The sequence below is a fragment of the Rhamphochromis longiceps genome, linkage group LG17 (genome assembly GCF_057381845.1).
Source record: "Rhamphochromis longiceps isolate RC_006_pf linkage group LG17, R_longiceps_female_GT1.1, whole genome shotgun sequence".
NCBI classification, from domain to species: domain Eukaryota; kingdom Metazoa; phylum Chordata; class Actinopteri; order Cichliformes; family Cichlidae; genus Rhamphochromis; species Rhamphochromis longiceps.
This window is the reverse complement of record NC_140573.1, coordinates 9,117,705-9,132,361: the sequence shown is the minus strand read 5'-3', so window position 1 is coordinate 9,132,361 and position 14,657 is coordinate 9,117,705. Positions and strand designations below refer to the sequence as shown.

Sequence of the window (14,657 nt, the reverse complement as noted above, 5' to 3'; positions counted from 1 at the left end):
CTTTACACAGCCTGCACCTGGTGTCTTGCCTGGCGGGATAGACCCCAGCCTCCAGGGATCTTGTACTTAGATCTTGTTCCTGTGCTGCCATGATCAGTTCCTCTGTACTGTCTTTCAGACCAGCTTTGTCCAGCCACTAGTAGGATTTCTGAATGTTAGCTACTTCCTCTATCTGCCAGTGGTACATACCGTGCATGGGCCTGTCCTTCCATGGCTCCTCCTCTCCTTTCTTGGGTTTCGTTTACCTGAGGTATTCACTAAGCACGCAGTCGGTTGTGGACATCTTTCTGATTTACTCATGGATGTTTGTTGTCTCATTCTGGACAGTGGTTCTGACAATAACCAGTCCTTGGTCCTTCTTCCTTTCACTTAGCATGCAGTCTCAGGGTGCAGGATTTTGGGTGAAAACCATGCATAGTCAGGAGCTTCCTTGTTTCGATGTCACTGGCTTCTATGTTCTCCTTTGGCCAGAAGGGTTCTTGATCATGGGCAGGGCGTTGGTGCTGATTGCCCAGGTATTGTTTTTTCCATTCAGCTGACTCCCCAGGACTTGCCTTACCCTCTGCAGGTATTTGGTGTTTGCCGCTTTTTAGCGACCTCTTCGTGGTTCCCATTTCCCTGTGGGTAGTGCAATCCTCACAGTTCTGACTATCTTCCCTCTCTTTGTTACCATCGAACTACACTTCTCCAGTCCGATTAACATTCCAATGTCGTTGCAGTGAATCGATGTCTTCTTCACTCTTGGCATACAGCTTGATGTCATCCATGTAGAGGAGGCAGCTAACAATTGCTTTATTCCTTAGTCTGGCTCTGTAGCCAGTCTTGTTAATGATCCTAATGAGGGGGATCAGGCCTATCCAGAACAACTATAGGGAAAGGCCATCTCCTTGGTAAACCCTGCACTTGATGGTGACATGTCCAGTTGGATAGTATTATTCGCCACATCCCCATTAAGTTCCTGTTGAAGGTGCTACGGGTCCTGTTGATCTTGTGTAGTTCTAGATATTCCAGGATCTGGAGCTGGTCTTTCAGCTGGTCTTTCAGTCTCGGTCTCTGGTATTTCTTGGTCTCTGCCAATTCCTTTCTGTGCCCTGCTCATGTGTTGAGCAATGTCCTTGTTCATATTAGTCGCTATGATGCCTGACATCATGTGGTACTGAGGCAGGTTATTGATTGGATGGGCACGGTTCTTTCTGGGGATCCTTGGGGATCAGGACTCCCTGGCCTTCATTTAGTTATATTGGGTATCTCTTGTCGATTAGCAGTTGGTTCATTTGTGCTACCAGACGTTCATGGAGTGAAGTCAGCTTTTTCAGCCAGTGAGCTTGAATTATGTTGGGGCCTGGTGTTGTCCAATACTTCATACTGGAGACCCTTTCTTTGATGTCTGCCACTGTGATGATTACTGGATCCTATTCAGGGAGATTGCTGTGGTTGTGCTGTGGGTTGCGTTCTTCTCCCATATGCTCTTCCAGTATTGCTCTGTCTTCAGTCTTCGTGGGGCTATTCTTACATAGCCATAACAAGACTGGAGGTGGGGCAGTGTCGCACTGTTTCCTTGGTTTATTCTCCTGATTTCCATCTCTCTGGTATTCCCGTCAAGCGAGTGGTGACAGTCTAGGGAGGCTTACTGGATACAGACGCCCTGGTCAGGCATTGAACCTCTGAAGTTCAAAAGACGTGTAGTGTTACTAATGTGTGCTAGCTACCATTTTCCAGGGCCAGATCAAATGTGCACATTTACCCAAACTACACACGGTAATTACTTCTAATTCGCTCACTTCCAAATTTGCCTTTCTACACAACTTAATTAGTTCTGATTGGCTCTCGTCTGTCCTGAATATTTTCATATTATGTTCTTTTGTTGATGAAAGTGTTGGCTCATATAATCATAGTTTTTGTCCTCGTGCATTAGTTTGTTGTTTGATATTGTCTTGTTTTAAGCAAAGAAAAAAGGTTGTTGACGAAAACTATGACGTAAATTAACACTGGTTTTACCACAATTCAACCATGCATGAAAACGTACTAACTACTCTAATAACACAAAGTTTTGAGGCAAAGTAAGATGTGCCTTTTATAGTCTTGATAGGAGGTACTATTTGATTAAGGGACACAGAATAAATAGAGCTTGGAGTAAGTCATTAGTAATTGCCAGCCTTTATTTGCTATGACTGAAGACATTGTTCAACCATCAAAATGATTAGTTGAGCTCATGACAAATATAATATGTGGCAGCTAATTAGATGGTCTTTAAAAAGCACTCCCAACCTGTTAATTGTGTCTCAGTGTTGGTGAGATGAAACACATTTGGAGATCTTAAAGCTTCGCAAAGGGACTAGCAGAATTTTTATTCCCTGATATTAAACTAGCTTCTTGTTTCTGATACCTAACTGACTACTAAACCACAGCAAGTGCCCAATAACAGATTAACAGCTGTAACTGGGAGAGCTGGGTCTCTGTATTTTTGTGCATGTTAAAGTTTAAATGACGCAGATACTGCATACACAAGAAAAGAGTGTGTCAGATGTTTTTTAAGCCTCTAAATAATTTACATCCATCTATTTTTCTTCCGCTTATCTAATTCTGATTCGTTGGGGTGGATGGGCCGGAGCCTATCCCAGCTGCCACAGGGTGAGAGGATGGGGCCAATATAGCCTGAACTCTCTTAACCAAGCTTTCTTTAAGTGGTCATCGGGAATAGTTCTTCAGGCTTCTTGAAGAACATTACACAGCCTTTCTTTGGATATTGTTGCAGAATTTTTTCTCCCCATTTCTTAAAGACATGACTGTCAAATATTCTATCTAAAGAAAAACATGAAAGTATCACTGTGAATATCACGAGAGAGTCTGGTTCCTTAGATCTACAGGGTGGGCCATTTATATGGATACACCATAATAAAATGGGAATGGTTGGTGATATTAAAGTCCTGTTTGTGGCACATTAGTATATGTGAGGGGGCAAACTCCTCAAGATGGGTGGTGACCATGGTGGCCATTTAGAAGTCAGCCATCTTGGATACAACTTTTGTTTTTTCAATAGGAAGAGGGCCATGTGACACATCAAACTTATTGGTAATGTCACAAGAAAAACAATGGTGTGCTTGGTTTCAACGTAACTTTATTCTTTCATGAGTTATTTACAAGTTTCTGACCACTTATAAGATGTGTTCAATGTGCTGCCCATTGTGTTGGATTGTCAATGCAACCCTCTTCTCCCACTCTTCACACACTGATAGCCACACCGCAGGAGAAATGCCAGCACAGCCATCCAGTATCCGTAGTTTCAGGTGCTGCACATCTCGTATCTTCACACCATAGACATTGCCTTCAGATGACCCCAAAGATAAAAGTCTAAGGGGGTCAGATCGGGAGACCTTGGGAGCCATTCAACAGGCCCACGACGACCAATCCACTTTCCAGGAAACTGTTCATCTAGGAATGCTCGGACCTGGCACCCATAATGTGGTGGTGCACCACATTATTTTCTTGCTGGAAAAACTCAGGGAACGTGCCAGCTTCAGTGCACAAAGAGGGAAACACATCATCATGTAGTAATTTCAAATATCCAGTGGCCTTGAGGTTTCCATTGATGAAGAATGGAAAAAAAAAAAAAAAATCAGAATAAAGCTGTCTGTCAGAGCTTTATTTGATGATGTGCCCACAGGGAGCCAAGAAGTGCAGTGTATGAGTACAGGCTGTAGCACCACACCAGGTGCACGTAGATGTAATTATGTGTGAAGATTCCTTCAGGAATTTAATAACATGAATGAACAAACTATTGGCCTCTGGGCTTGATTACTGCTCCCCTCTGACAACTCAATTTTTAGAACACGACATTTTACGATGTAGAGTTAACACCTACATGTCACAGGCTGGGTCTCTGACCCAGCGCTCTGAGTTCATGTTTGTATTTGTCTCATTTTGTTATGTGATTTAGTTTGTGTTATTTCCTATCTGCCTTTAGTTTAGGCAGTTATTGTTCCTGGGTTTTCTATGTTTTGGGGTTTTGTATTTATTCATCACATATTAGGTCTGTTAAGTTGTGTTGTCATGTTTTAGTTTTAGTATTTCCTGTTTTATTCTGACAATGTCATGTGTTCTTTGTTTATTGTATTTAGCTTTCCTCTCCTGGTCCTGTCATTAGGTTTATGTCTGTCAGCTGTTTCCCCCATGTGTCTCCACCTCCCCTGATCACCTCATGTATGTATTTAAGCCCTTTGTTTTCTGCATGCCATTGTCAGGTCGTCTGCTCATCCATGTCTCATCCCCAGGTACCCATGTCAGTTCACTATGGTTAAGCTTTTTCATGTTTTGTTATTAGTTCACCCAGTTTAGGTTATTGTTTAGTTTTCACCGATGCCCGATTATTTTTACCCTCATTGCTAGCCTCAATAAACGGCTTGTTTTGTTTATCCACAAAAAAAAAAAAAAAAAAAAAAAAAAAAGATGAAGAATGGACCCACTATCGTTGTACCCCATATACCACACCATACATCACTTTTGTTGTTCCAACAGTCTTGGGGGGATCCATCCAATGTGGGTTAGTGTCAGACCAATAGCGGTGGTTTTGTTTGTCAACTTCACCATTCACATAAAAGTTTGCCTCATTACTAAACAAAATCTTCTGCATGAACTGAGGGTCCTGTTCCAATTTTTGTTTTGCCCATTCTGCAAATTCTGTGCGCCGATCTGGGTCATCCTCGTTGAGATGCTGCAGTAGCTGGAGTTTGTAAGGGTGCCATTTGTGTGTAGCTAATATCCGCCGAAGGGATGTTCGACTAATGCCACTCTCAAGTGACATGCGGCAAGTGCTACGCTGTGGGCTCTTGCTGAATGAAGCTAGGACAGCCACTGATGTTTCTTCATTAGTGACAGTTTTCTTGCGTTCACATTTTGGCAAATCCAACACTGAACCAGTTTCACGAAACTCAGCAAGCAGTTTGCTAACTGTAGCATGGGAGATGGGTGGTCCCGTAGGGTGTCTTGCATTGAAATCTGCTTCAGTGACCCGGTTACTGCGTTCACCAGATATCAACACAATTTCGATCTGCTCCTCACGTGTTAACCTCTTCGACATGTCAATGGCTGTGAACAAAGAGAAACTTGTAAATAACTCATGAAAGAATAAAGTTACGTTGAAACCAAGCATACCATTGTTTTTCTTGTGACATTACCAATAAGTTTGATGTGTCACATGGCCCCCTTCCTATTGAAAAAACAAAAGTTGTATCCAAGATGGCTGACTTCTAAATGGCCATCATGGTCACCACCCATATTGAGGAGTTTGCCCCCTCACATATACTAATGTGCCACCAACAGGACTTTAATATCACCAACCATTCCCATTTTATTATGGTGTATCAGAATCAGAAAGGGTTTTATTGCCAAATGTTGAGCAGGTTTACAACATTAGGAAATTGCTGCGGTGCTTCAGTGCAAACATACTGTCATAAATAGCACTTAAATAGACATGAAAATAAAAATAAGAATAAGAATTAAAAATGCTAAGTAGATAGATATATACATGAGTGCAGGTGGTGATCAGTGCCAAACATGGAATGATGCAGTGATCACAGCGTAGGGTCATGTGTTAGTGGTGGGAACAGTCATACGCTTATTGTTCATGTGTCCAACAGCAGAGGGGAAGAAACTGTTCTTATGGCGAGACGTTCTGGTGCGAATGGACCGGAGCCTCCTGCCTGAGGGGAGCAGGTCAAACAGACTGTGTCCAGGGTGAGAAGGGTCAGCTGAGATCCGAGCTGCATGCCCCAGTGTCCTGGAGGTGTACAGGTCCTGCAGAGATAGGAGTCTGCAGCCAATCACCTTCTCAGCAGAGCGCACAACACGCTGCAGTCTCTGTTTGTCCCTGATAGTAGCTCTAGCGTACCACACAGTGATGGAGGAGGTGAGGATGGACTCGATGATTGCAGTGGAGAATTGCATCATCGTCCGTGTTGGCAGGTTGAATTTCTTCAGCTCCCTCAGGAAGTACATCCTCTGCTGGGCTTTCTTAATGACGGAGGTGATGGTGGGCTCCCACTTCAGGTCCTGGGTGATGGTGGTACCCAGGAAGCGGAATGAGTCCACAGAGGTGATGGGGGTGTCAGTCAGGATGATGGGGGGGAGTGGGGCTGTGTGCTTCCTGATGTCCAGAATAATCTCCACTGTCTTCTGGGCATTCAGCACCAGGTTGTTGTGGCTGCACCAGGACACCAGACGTTCAACCTCCCTCCTGTAGGCAGACTCGTCCCCGTCCGAGATGAGTCCAATAACGGTGGTGTCATCTGCAAACTTGATTAGCTTGACAGACTGGTGGGTGGAGGTGCAGTAGTTGGTGTACAGGGAGAAGAGCAGAGGAGAAAGAACACAGCCCTGAGGGGAGCCGGTGCTGATGGTCCGGGAGTCCGAGACATTCTTTCCCAGCCTCACATGCTGCTTCCTGTCCATCAGGAAGTCAGTGATCCACCAGCAGATGGGATCAGGCACATTCATCTGGGAAAGCTTGCCTTGGAGATGGTCTGGAAGGATGGTGTTGAAGGCAGAGCTGAAGTCCACAAACAGGATCCTGGCGTAGGTTCCTGGGGAGTCCAGATGCTGCAGGATGAAGTGTAGGGCCATGTTGATGGCGTCATCTACAGACCTGTTGGCTCTGTATGCAAACTGCAGGGGGTCCAGGAGGGGGGCCGTGAGGGTCTTGAGATAGGAGAGAACCAGACGCTCAAATGACTTCATGACCACAGATGTCAGAGCCACGGGTCTGTAGTCATTTAATCCAGTGATCCTTGGTTTCTTGGGGACAGGGATTATGGTAGAGGACTTGAAGCAGGCAGGCACATGACATGCCTGCAGTGAGGAGTTGAAAATGCCAGAAAACACTGGGGCCAGCTCGTTTGCACAGTGTCTGAGGGTGGCAGGTGACACACCGTCTGGGCCGGGAGCTTTTCGAGCATTCAGACTCTTAAACTGCTTCCTCACACCTGCTTCATGAATATGAAGAGTTGTGGTGGGAGGAGGTGGTGTGAAATCCTCTTTTGTGTGGAGTGAGGAGGGGGGTGTTGTAGGTGAAGTGGTTGAAGGTGGTGATGGCTCTATGGAGGGGGGAGAGGTGGGGGAATGAGTGTCCAAAGTGTCTCTATTGTTGGGGCCGTTGGAGATGTGAAGGCTGCCTTATGGCTCGTCAAAACGGCAGTAAAAGGTGTTAAGGGTGTTGGCCAAGAGCAAGTCATCAGTGGAGTGGGGGGTTTTAGGCTTGTAGTTGGTGATATTCCTAAAACCTTTCCACACAGAGGCCGAGTCATTCTCTGAGATCTGCTGCTGCATCTTCTCAGAGTGCTGATGTTTAGCAATGTCCACTTCTTTAGTGAACCTGTACTTGGCCTCTCTGTAGCAGTCCCTGTCTCCGCTTCTGAACGCCTTTCTCTTTTCCAGCCACAGCTTTTTGAGTTTAGGAGTAAACCAGGGTTTGTCATTGTTATAACTCACCCTGGTGCGTGATGGCACAATGCTGTCCTCACAGAAGTGGATATAGGAGGTGACAGTGTCCGTAAACTCGTCCAAGCTGTTAGAAGCAGCCTTCATTGTGTCCCAGTCTGTAGACTCCAAACACGTGCGAAGCTCCTCCACAGCCTCGTTGCTCCACAGTTTTTTGGTCCTCACGACAGGTTTGGAGAGCTTCAGCCTCTGTCTGTACATGGGGATTAGGTGGATCATGACGTGGTCAGAAAGTCCGAGTGAATATATATATATATATATATATATATATATATATATATATATATATATGGATATATCCATATATATGGATATATATATCCATATATATCCATATATATATATGGATATATATATATATATATATATATATATATATATATATATATATGGATATATATATGGCCCACCCTGTACTATAATATATATAAAACACCCAGCACGCCCATGCGGGCGGTTTATCCTTCAAGCTCGGGTCCTCTACCAGAGGCCTGGGAGCTTGAGGGTCCTGCGCAGTATCTTAGCTGTTCCCAGGACTGCGCTCTTCTGGACAGAGATCTCCGATGTTGTTCCCGGGATCTGCTGGAGCCACTCGCCTAGCTTGGGAGTCACCGCACCTAGTGCTCCGATTACCACGGGGACCACCGTTACCTTCACCCTCCACATCCTCTCGAGCTCTTCTCTGAGCCCTTGGTATTTCTCCAGCTTCTCGTGTTCCTTCTTCCTGATATTGCTGTCATTCGGAACCGCTACATCGATCACTACGGCCGTCTTCTTCTGTTTGTCTACCACCACTATGTCCGGTTGGTTAGCCACCACCATTTTGTCCGTCTGTATCTGGAAGTCCCACAGGATCTTAGCTCGGCCATTCTCCACCACCCTTGGGGGGATCTCCCGTTTTGACCTCGGGACTTCCAGGTTATACTCGGCACAGATGTTCCTGTACACTATGCCGGCCACTTGGTTATGGCGTTCCATGTATGCCTTGCCTGCTAGCATCTTGCACCCTGCTGTTATGTGCTGGATTGTCTCTGGGGCATCTTTACACAGCCTGCACCTGGGGTCTTGCCTGGTGTGATAGACCCCAGCCTCTATGGATCTTGTGCTCAGAGCTTGTTCTTGTGCTGCCATGATTAGTGCCTCTGTGCTGTCTTTCAGTCCAGCTTTGTCCAGCCACTGGTAGGATTTCTGGATATCAGCCACCTCCTCTATCTGCCGGTGGTACATACCGTGCAGGGGCCTGTCCTTCCATGATGGTTCCTCGTCTCCCTCCTCTTTCTTGGGTTTCTGCTGCCTGAGGTATTCACTGAGCACTCGGTCAGTTGGGGCCATCTTCCCAATGTATTCTTGGATGTTCGTTGTCTCATCCTGGACTGTGGTACTGACACTCACCAGTCCCCGGCCCCCTTCCTTCCGCTTAGCGTACAGCCTCAGGGTGCTGGACTTGGGGTGAAACCCTCCATGCATGGTAAGGAGCTTTCTTGTCTTTATGTCAGTGGCTTCTATCTCCTCCTTTGGCCAGCCTATTACCCCAGCAGGGTACCTGATCACGGGCAGGGCGTACGTGTTGATGGCCCGGATCTTGTTCTTACCATTCAGCTGACTCCTCAGGACTTGCCTGACCCTCTGCAGGTACTTGGTGGTTGCAGCTTTTCTAGCGGCCTCTTCATGGTTCCCATTCGCCTGCGGGATCCCCAAGTACTTGTAACTGTCCTCTATGTCTGCAATGTTGCCTTCTGGTAGTTCAATCCCCTCAGTTCTGACTACCTTCCCTCTCTTTGTTACCATCCGACTACACTTCTCCAGTCCGAACGACATTCCAATGTCATTGCTGTATAGCCTGGTAGTGTGGATCAGTGAATCGATGTCTCGTTCACTCTTGGCATACAGCTTGATGTCATCCATGTACAGGAGGTGGCTGACAACTGCTCCATTCCATAGTCGGTATCCGTAGCCAGTCTTGTTAATGATCTCACTGAGGGGGTTCAGGCCTATGCAGAACAGCAGTGGGGACAGAGCATCTCCTTGGTAGATCCCGCACTTGATGGTGACTTGTGCTATGGGCTTGGAGTTGGCCTCTAGTGTTGTACGCCACATCCCCATTGAGTTCCTGATGAAGGCTCTTAGGGTCCCATTGATCTTGTACAATTCTAGGCATTCCAGTATCCAGCTGTGGGGCATTGAGTCATAGGCCTTCTTGTAATCAATCCAGGCAGTGCACAGGTTGGTCAGTCTGGTCTTGCAGTCTCGGCTGATTGTTCTGTCTACCAGTAGCTGGTGTTTTGCGCCTCTGGTATTCTTGCCAATTCCTTTCTGTGTCCCGCTCATGTATTGACCCATGTGCCTGTTCATCTTGGCCGATATGATGCCTGACAGGAGCTTCCATGTAGTACTGAGGCAGGTTATTGGTCGAAACCCGTAGCCGGTTACCAAGATTACGTGAAGTACCCTCAGAAGGTCTGCTAGATGATGTTAATGCAGCACTACGGGCAATACCTACAACCACGATTACCGACACTAACAAGCTGATCTACAATACGGCAGCAGTGATCAGTGAGATGCTTGGCTACAAGTTGAACAGCGACAAGGGGCAGTACCCTCCATGGAGAAGGAGGCTAGAGGGCAAGATCAAAGTAGCACGGAGGGAGGTTAGCCAACTAACGGAGTTGCAGAAAGGTGCGACAAATAAGGTGCCTAAGAAATACAGCAAGCTGTCCATACCTGAGGCCTTGGAAACTGCCAAGCAAAGACTCACAGCCTTGGCCAGCCGCTTGAGGAGGTACACCAGAGAGATAGAAGGCAGGAGAATAAACCAGCTGTTCTCCACAGAACCAGCAAAGGTGTACTCTCAGTGGCAAGGGAACAATAAGAGAACAGCACCACCAAGGCTGGAGACGGAGCAATACTGGAAGAGCATATGGGAGAAGGATGCAACCCATAACGGCAATGCTCAGTGGCTAGAGGATCTGAGGGCAGACCACAGCGACCTCCCTGAACAGGGTCCAGTAACCATCACAGTGGCAGATATCCAAGAAAGGGTCTCCAGTATGAAGAGTTGGACAGCACCAGGGCCCGACATGGTTCACGCCTACTGGCTGAAGAAGCTGACTGCACTCCACGAGCGTCTGGCAGCACAAATGAACCAGCTGCTAGTTAACGAGAGACACCCGGAATGGCTAACTGAAGGCCGGACGGTCCTGATCCCCAAGGACCCCAAGAAGGGACCGGTCCCCTCCAACTACCGACCAATAACCGACCAATATATATATATATATATATATATATATATATATATATATATGTATATATATATATATATATATATATATATATATATATATGTATATATATATATATATATATATATATATATATATGTATATGAGAGAGAGAGAAATGAGGGATGGTTTAAGGTTGTTGCACAGTAGTGTATTTCCAATTATTTTGTGGAGTTGCAGGTTATCATACCCTTGTAGATTACCTCATCTACTGTATAGCATTTCACTACAAAGCACACTACGATTTCTCCTACTGTGCACTCAGTCTAACCAAGTTACTGCTACACTGCAGCAGTACTATCATGTTTTTCATACTCACCTGACAAGCCTTAACTGTTTTAACATTATAAGTGAAACATACAATTTCGCTGCAAAGAAAAATGTGTGATTCTATCTATCAGAATCAGGCAGCCATACTTTCTAGGTCTCAAAGAAATGCATGAATCTGAGGTTTCCCTTATAATACTCAACATGTAATATAGTTAATGCTTTTGACAGTTGAACTTGTTAGCTTTGCTATTTTCATATGATTCTGGGGCATTAAACTTAGCTACTCTTAGCTTGCCAAATTTTACTAGCACCATTTGTCATTTCAGGCAAAAAACAACAGCGGTTGCTAGCTAAAATTGAGAAGCTAAAGGTAAATCATGTGCTAGTTGTTCAAGCTATCAGCCACCATTATTATTGTTAAACAGATGCATTGCTTGAATGGAAAGGCACCAAGAGCTATGAAGAGATGGGGGTGGAGAACTCAGTTCAAATAACTATTAACTTTAATGTCTGAGGGTGGAATAACCATTACTTTTCTATAGGCAGTCAACGGAGTCTCCAACAAGAGCCCTTACCCCGCCCAACAACTGTCAATCAACATTACAACCAATCAGGCTGGTAAGTTGGGAGAGCAATGACTCTTTGCGTGTGTGTGTGTGTGTGTGTGTGTGTGTGTAAGCATCTGTGTGTGTGCTAGCATACCCCGGGGCACTGTGGATTATGTGAGGGAGGGATGGTCGGAGAGATAAAGGAAATTGAGCTACAGCCTTTTAATTCATAAAACATGTTATGTGCTTGTCATCGCTCTGCCTGTTCTCGCTCTCCTTCCCCTTTCTCTCTCTTTCTTTCCTGCTCATCCACAGCTTTCATCGCTTTTCCTCCCCCTCCCTCAATTCTGCTTTTCTCAGCTTTCTCCCCCCTTTCCCTGCTTTCCTCACCCTAGGTCTCCCTCAGTATAATTCTTAGAGGCCATAAAGTGAGTGAGTTATTACTCCATCAATACTTTATGGAGACAGACACAAGTGATATTTCCACTGCTACCCAAATTTAGATTTAAAAGCCGCTTTGCTATGGAAAAACACATCATTTACCTCATCTACAGCACCCCTGGCTCATTCCTAATCGAAACATGATCCATTGTCACCCTGCCGTTTTCTGAGCGCATTTGTTACCGCTGTCGGATGCGAGGCTCTCTTATCCCTGAAATCTTTTAGGACTCAACAAAAACTGATTTATTTTTCAGGTTGACTGCACTGGGGGAGATTTTTAAATTATGCAATAGCTTTTGAGTGTATTTCATTGGACTTTAGGATGTAAAACTCAACACTGTGTATGTGTGTGTGTGTGTGTGTGTGTGTGGGGGGGGGGGCTCAATTGTGGCTATGTGAGGAAAAAAAAGACTGTGGGGTTTTCAGGTGACAGATCGCTCATGCTGTCAAATTATTTCTGCAGCAGAAGTATACACCTCTTGAGGCATCATAGCATTTACTGTGCGTTATAGCTGCTGTATGAAATTATGGTGACTCAGCTGTGTAAGATGCATACAGTCTATTTAGGATATAATGGCTTTCAGCAGAATCCCCATAAAACCAAGAAGACAAATTCTCTTGAGGTTTTTTGTCCTTTAAAACACTAATTTAATTAAATTTAAAACAGTGTAGTACATCTCCAGATGCTGTGTGATATTAGTCTTCTTCTCGCCTCATATTTCCACTTGAGACTATCAAAGCACAAAAGTGATGAAAGCCATCACATAAAACGATCCAGAAGCTGAACCATGAAATACATTACAGCCAACAGCTTCTCGTTCCCAAAATTATGGGTTAAAAATGCATCGCAGACATAGCTCTTGTTTCCCCATCAGTGACAAGTGCAGTAATTTGTTTTCATGAGCTTGGAAGAGGAAACATTTTTCTCCTTTGAGTGCAAATAATCTTTGGCAATATGTCATTAAACTCTGTATTTCCATATTTATGGTGTTTAAACATGCTAGCAAGTCTTTTAACTGCCTAATTGATTGTGTATTCTTGTGTGCGTATGTATGTGTGTGCGCTTTTTATCAGCTCCCTCAGCAGTTCCCATAATGCACCAAGTGAGCTCAACAAGTCGCAGTTTCTCGTTGTCATGGCCACCGCCCGAACAGCCCAATGGAATTATCCTCGACTACGAGATACGATACTATGACAAGGTAGGGTGGGATGATAAATGTCTGTGTTTGTCTCTGTGTCTGTGCTTTTTGGTGCTATAGTCGCTGGCAGTAACTCATTAGTCAATAAAGCAGGCAAATCAATATCAACTTCATCAGAGTCATCCATTATCAGGACTGTTACTAAAGACCAGCAGGATTCTCACTTCTGCACAAACACCTCAGCCATTAAGAACTTGAATAAAAGTAACACCAACCATTTTGGTAAAACTACACGTATAGTTCTGTGCAAAAAGTTATGAGCCACCACTGCGTACTTTATATTTTGCTTCCAAGAAACCCAAAAGTTCTTGTAATTTTTAAAAATGGTCCTCAGATGCTTTCTTTTTTCTCTGAACACTGTTTTTTCACTCATTTTTAGTCCAGTCCTTATACCTGACCATTTTTAGAGAAATGAATAGCACAAGCACCCAATTAACTTGTGGGGATAGGTTAATTGGATAATCCAAATTGCCACTAGGTGTGAATGTGCGAGTGAATGTGAGTGTGAATGGTTGTCTGTCCCTATGTGTTAGCCCTGCGACAGACTGGCGACCTGCCCAGGGTGTACCCTGCCTCTCGCCCTATGACAGCTGGGATAGGCTCCAGCGCCCCCCGCGACCCTGAAAAGGATAAGCGGAAGCGAATGGATGGATGGATGGATGAATAGCACCTAATTAAAGGCATTAACCAGTGTTGTGTCTACACATAACAGACAACTTATCAAAAAAACATTTTTAATTTTATCTTTAGGCACTGTGTTACCAGCAACCTGTCACAAAACAGACACTTTGATAGGCATACAATAATATTTTTGTACTAACAAGGTGATTGTCAAAGAGATATTAGCTAAAAACTTGGCATGTGACAACACGGTGTGTAGTGTGTCGTTGAAACATTTGAGGAAACTGGACAAACAGAGGACAGAAGGAGTGTCAGATCTTAAAAACTGTCTGCAGTGAAAAATGTCTGAATGCTATGTCCTTAAGAAACAGGAAAAAGTCCAACAAAGATCTAATCAGAGAAATGCATCTTCCTCTTCAGCTGATCCATTAGCAGTTCACTGAAGCTTCATCAGAAATGGTCTCGGTGGAAGAGTGGCTTTCAATTAGCCAAAAAAATGATGAAGCCAGGAGTCCGCTGTTCTAGTTGCTCTAGTGACCCTTGAACCCCCTCTAGCCATCGATCTGGTGGGTAACAGACGTCTCCGAAAAGGTCGGAGCACTTTTACAAATATGCGATATGTGATGTCTTGATAAACCAAGCAGATATTTGAAGTTTACACAGCTACATTAAAATATGTTAAAAGTTTATTTTGTGACCCAGAAAGAGTAATAAGAGTAATAATAAAACTAAGTAGCTGCAGCCATTGTTGGAAACTGGAATTGGCTGGGCCGCGCTATGAATTCTGGGATATGGTGGGCCACGAAGGA

At 44.7% G+C, this 14,657-nt stretch overlaps 1 protein-coding gene across 1 annotated transcript in view; it reads left to right on the top strand.

Moving 5' to 3' along the window:
* The window catches only part of LOC146649273 (ephrin type-B receptor 1-like), a 149,920-nt gene that overhangs the window by 76,626 nt on the left and 58,637 nt on the right, over window positions 1-14,657 (top strand). The window contains exons 8-9 of the mRNA XM_085387084.1: window positions 11,582-11,657; window positions 13,103-13,227. Of these exons, the coding sequence (XP_085243210.1) occupies window positions 11,582-11,657; window positions 13,103-13,227 (201 nt within the window). The remainder of the gene's footprint in view (window positions 1-11,581; window positions 11,658-13,102; window positions 13,228-14,657) is intronic.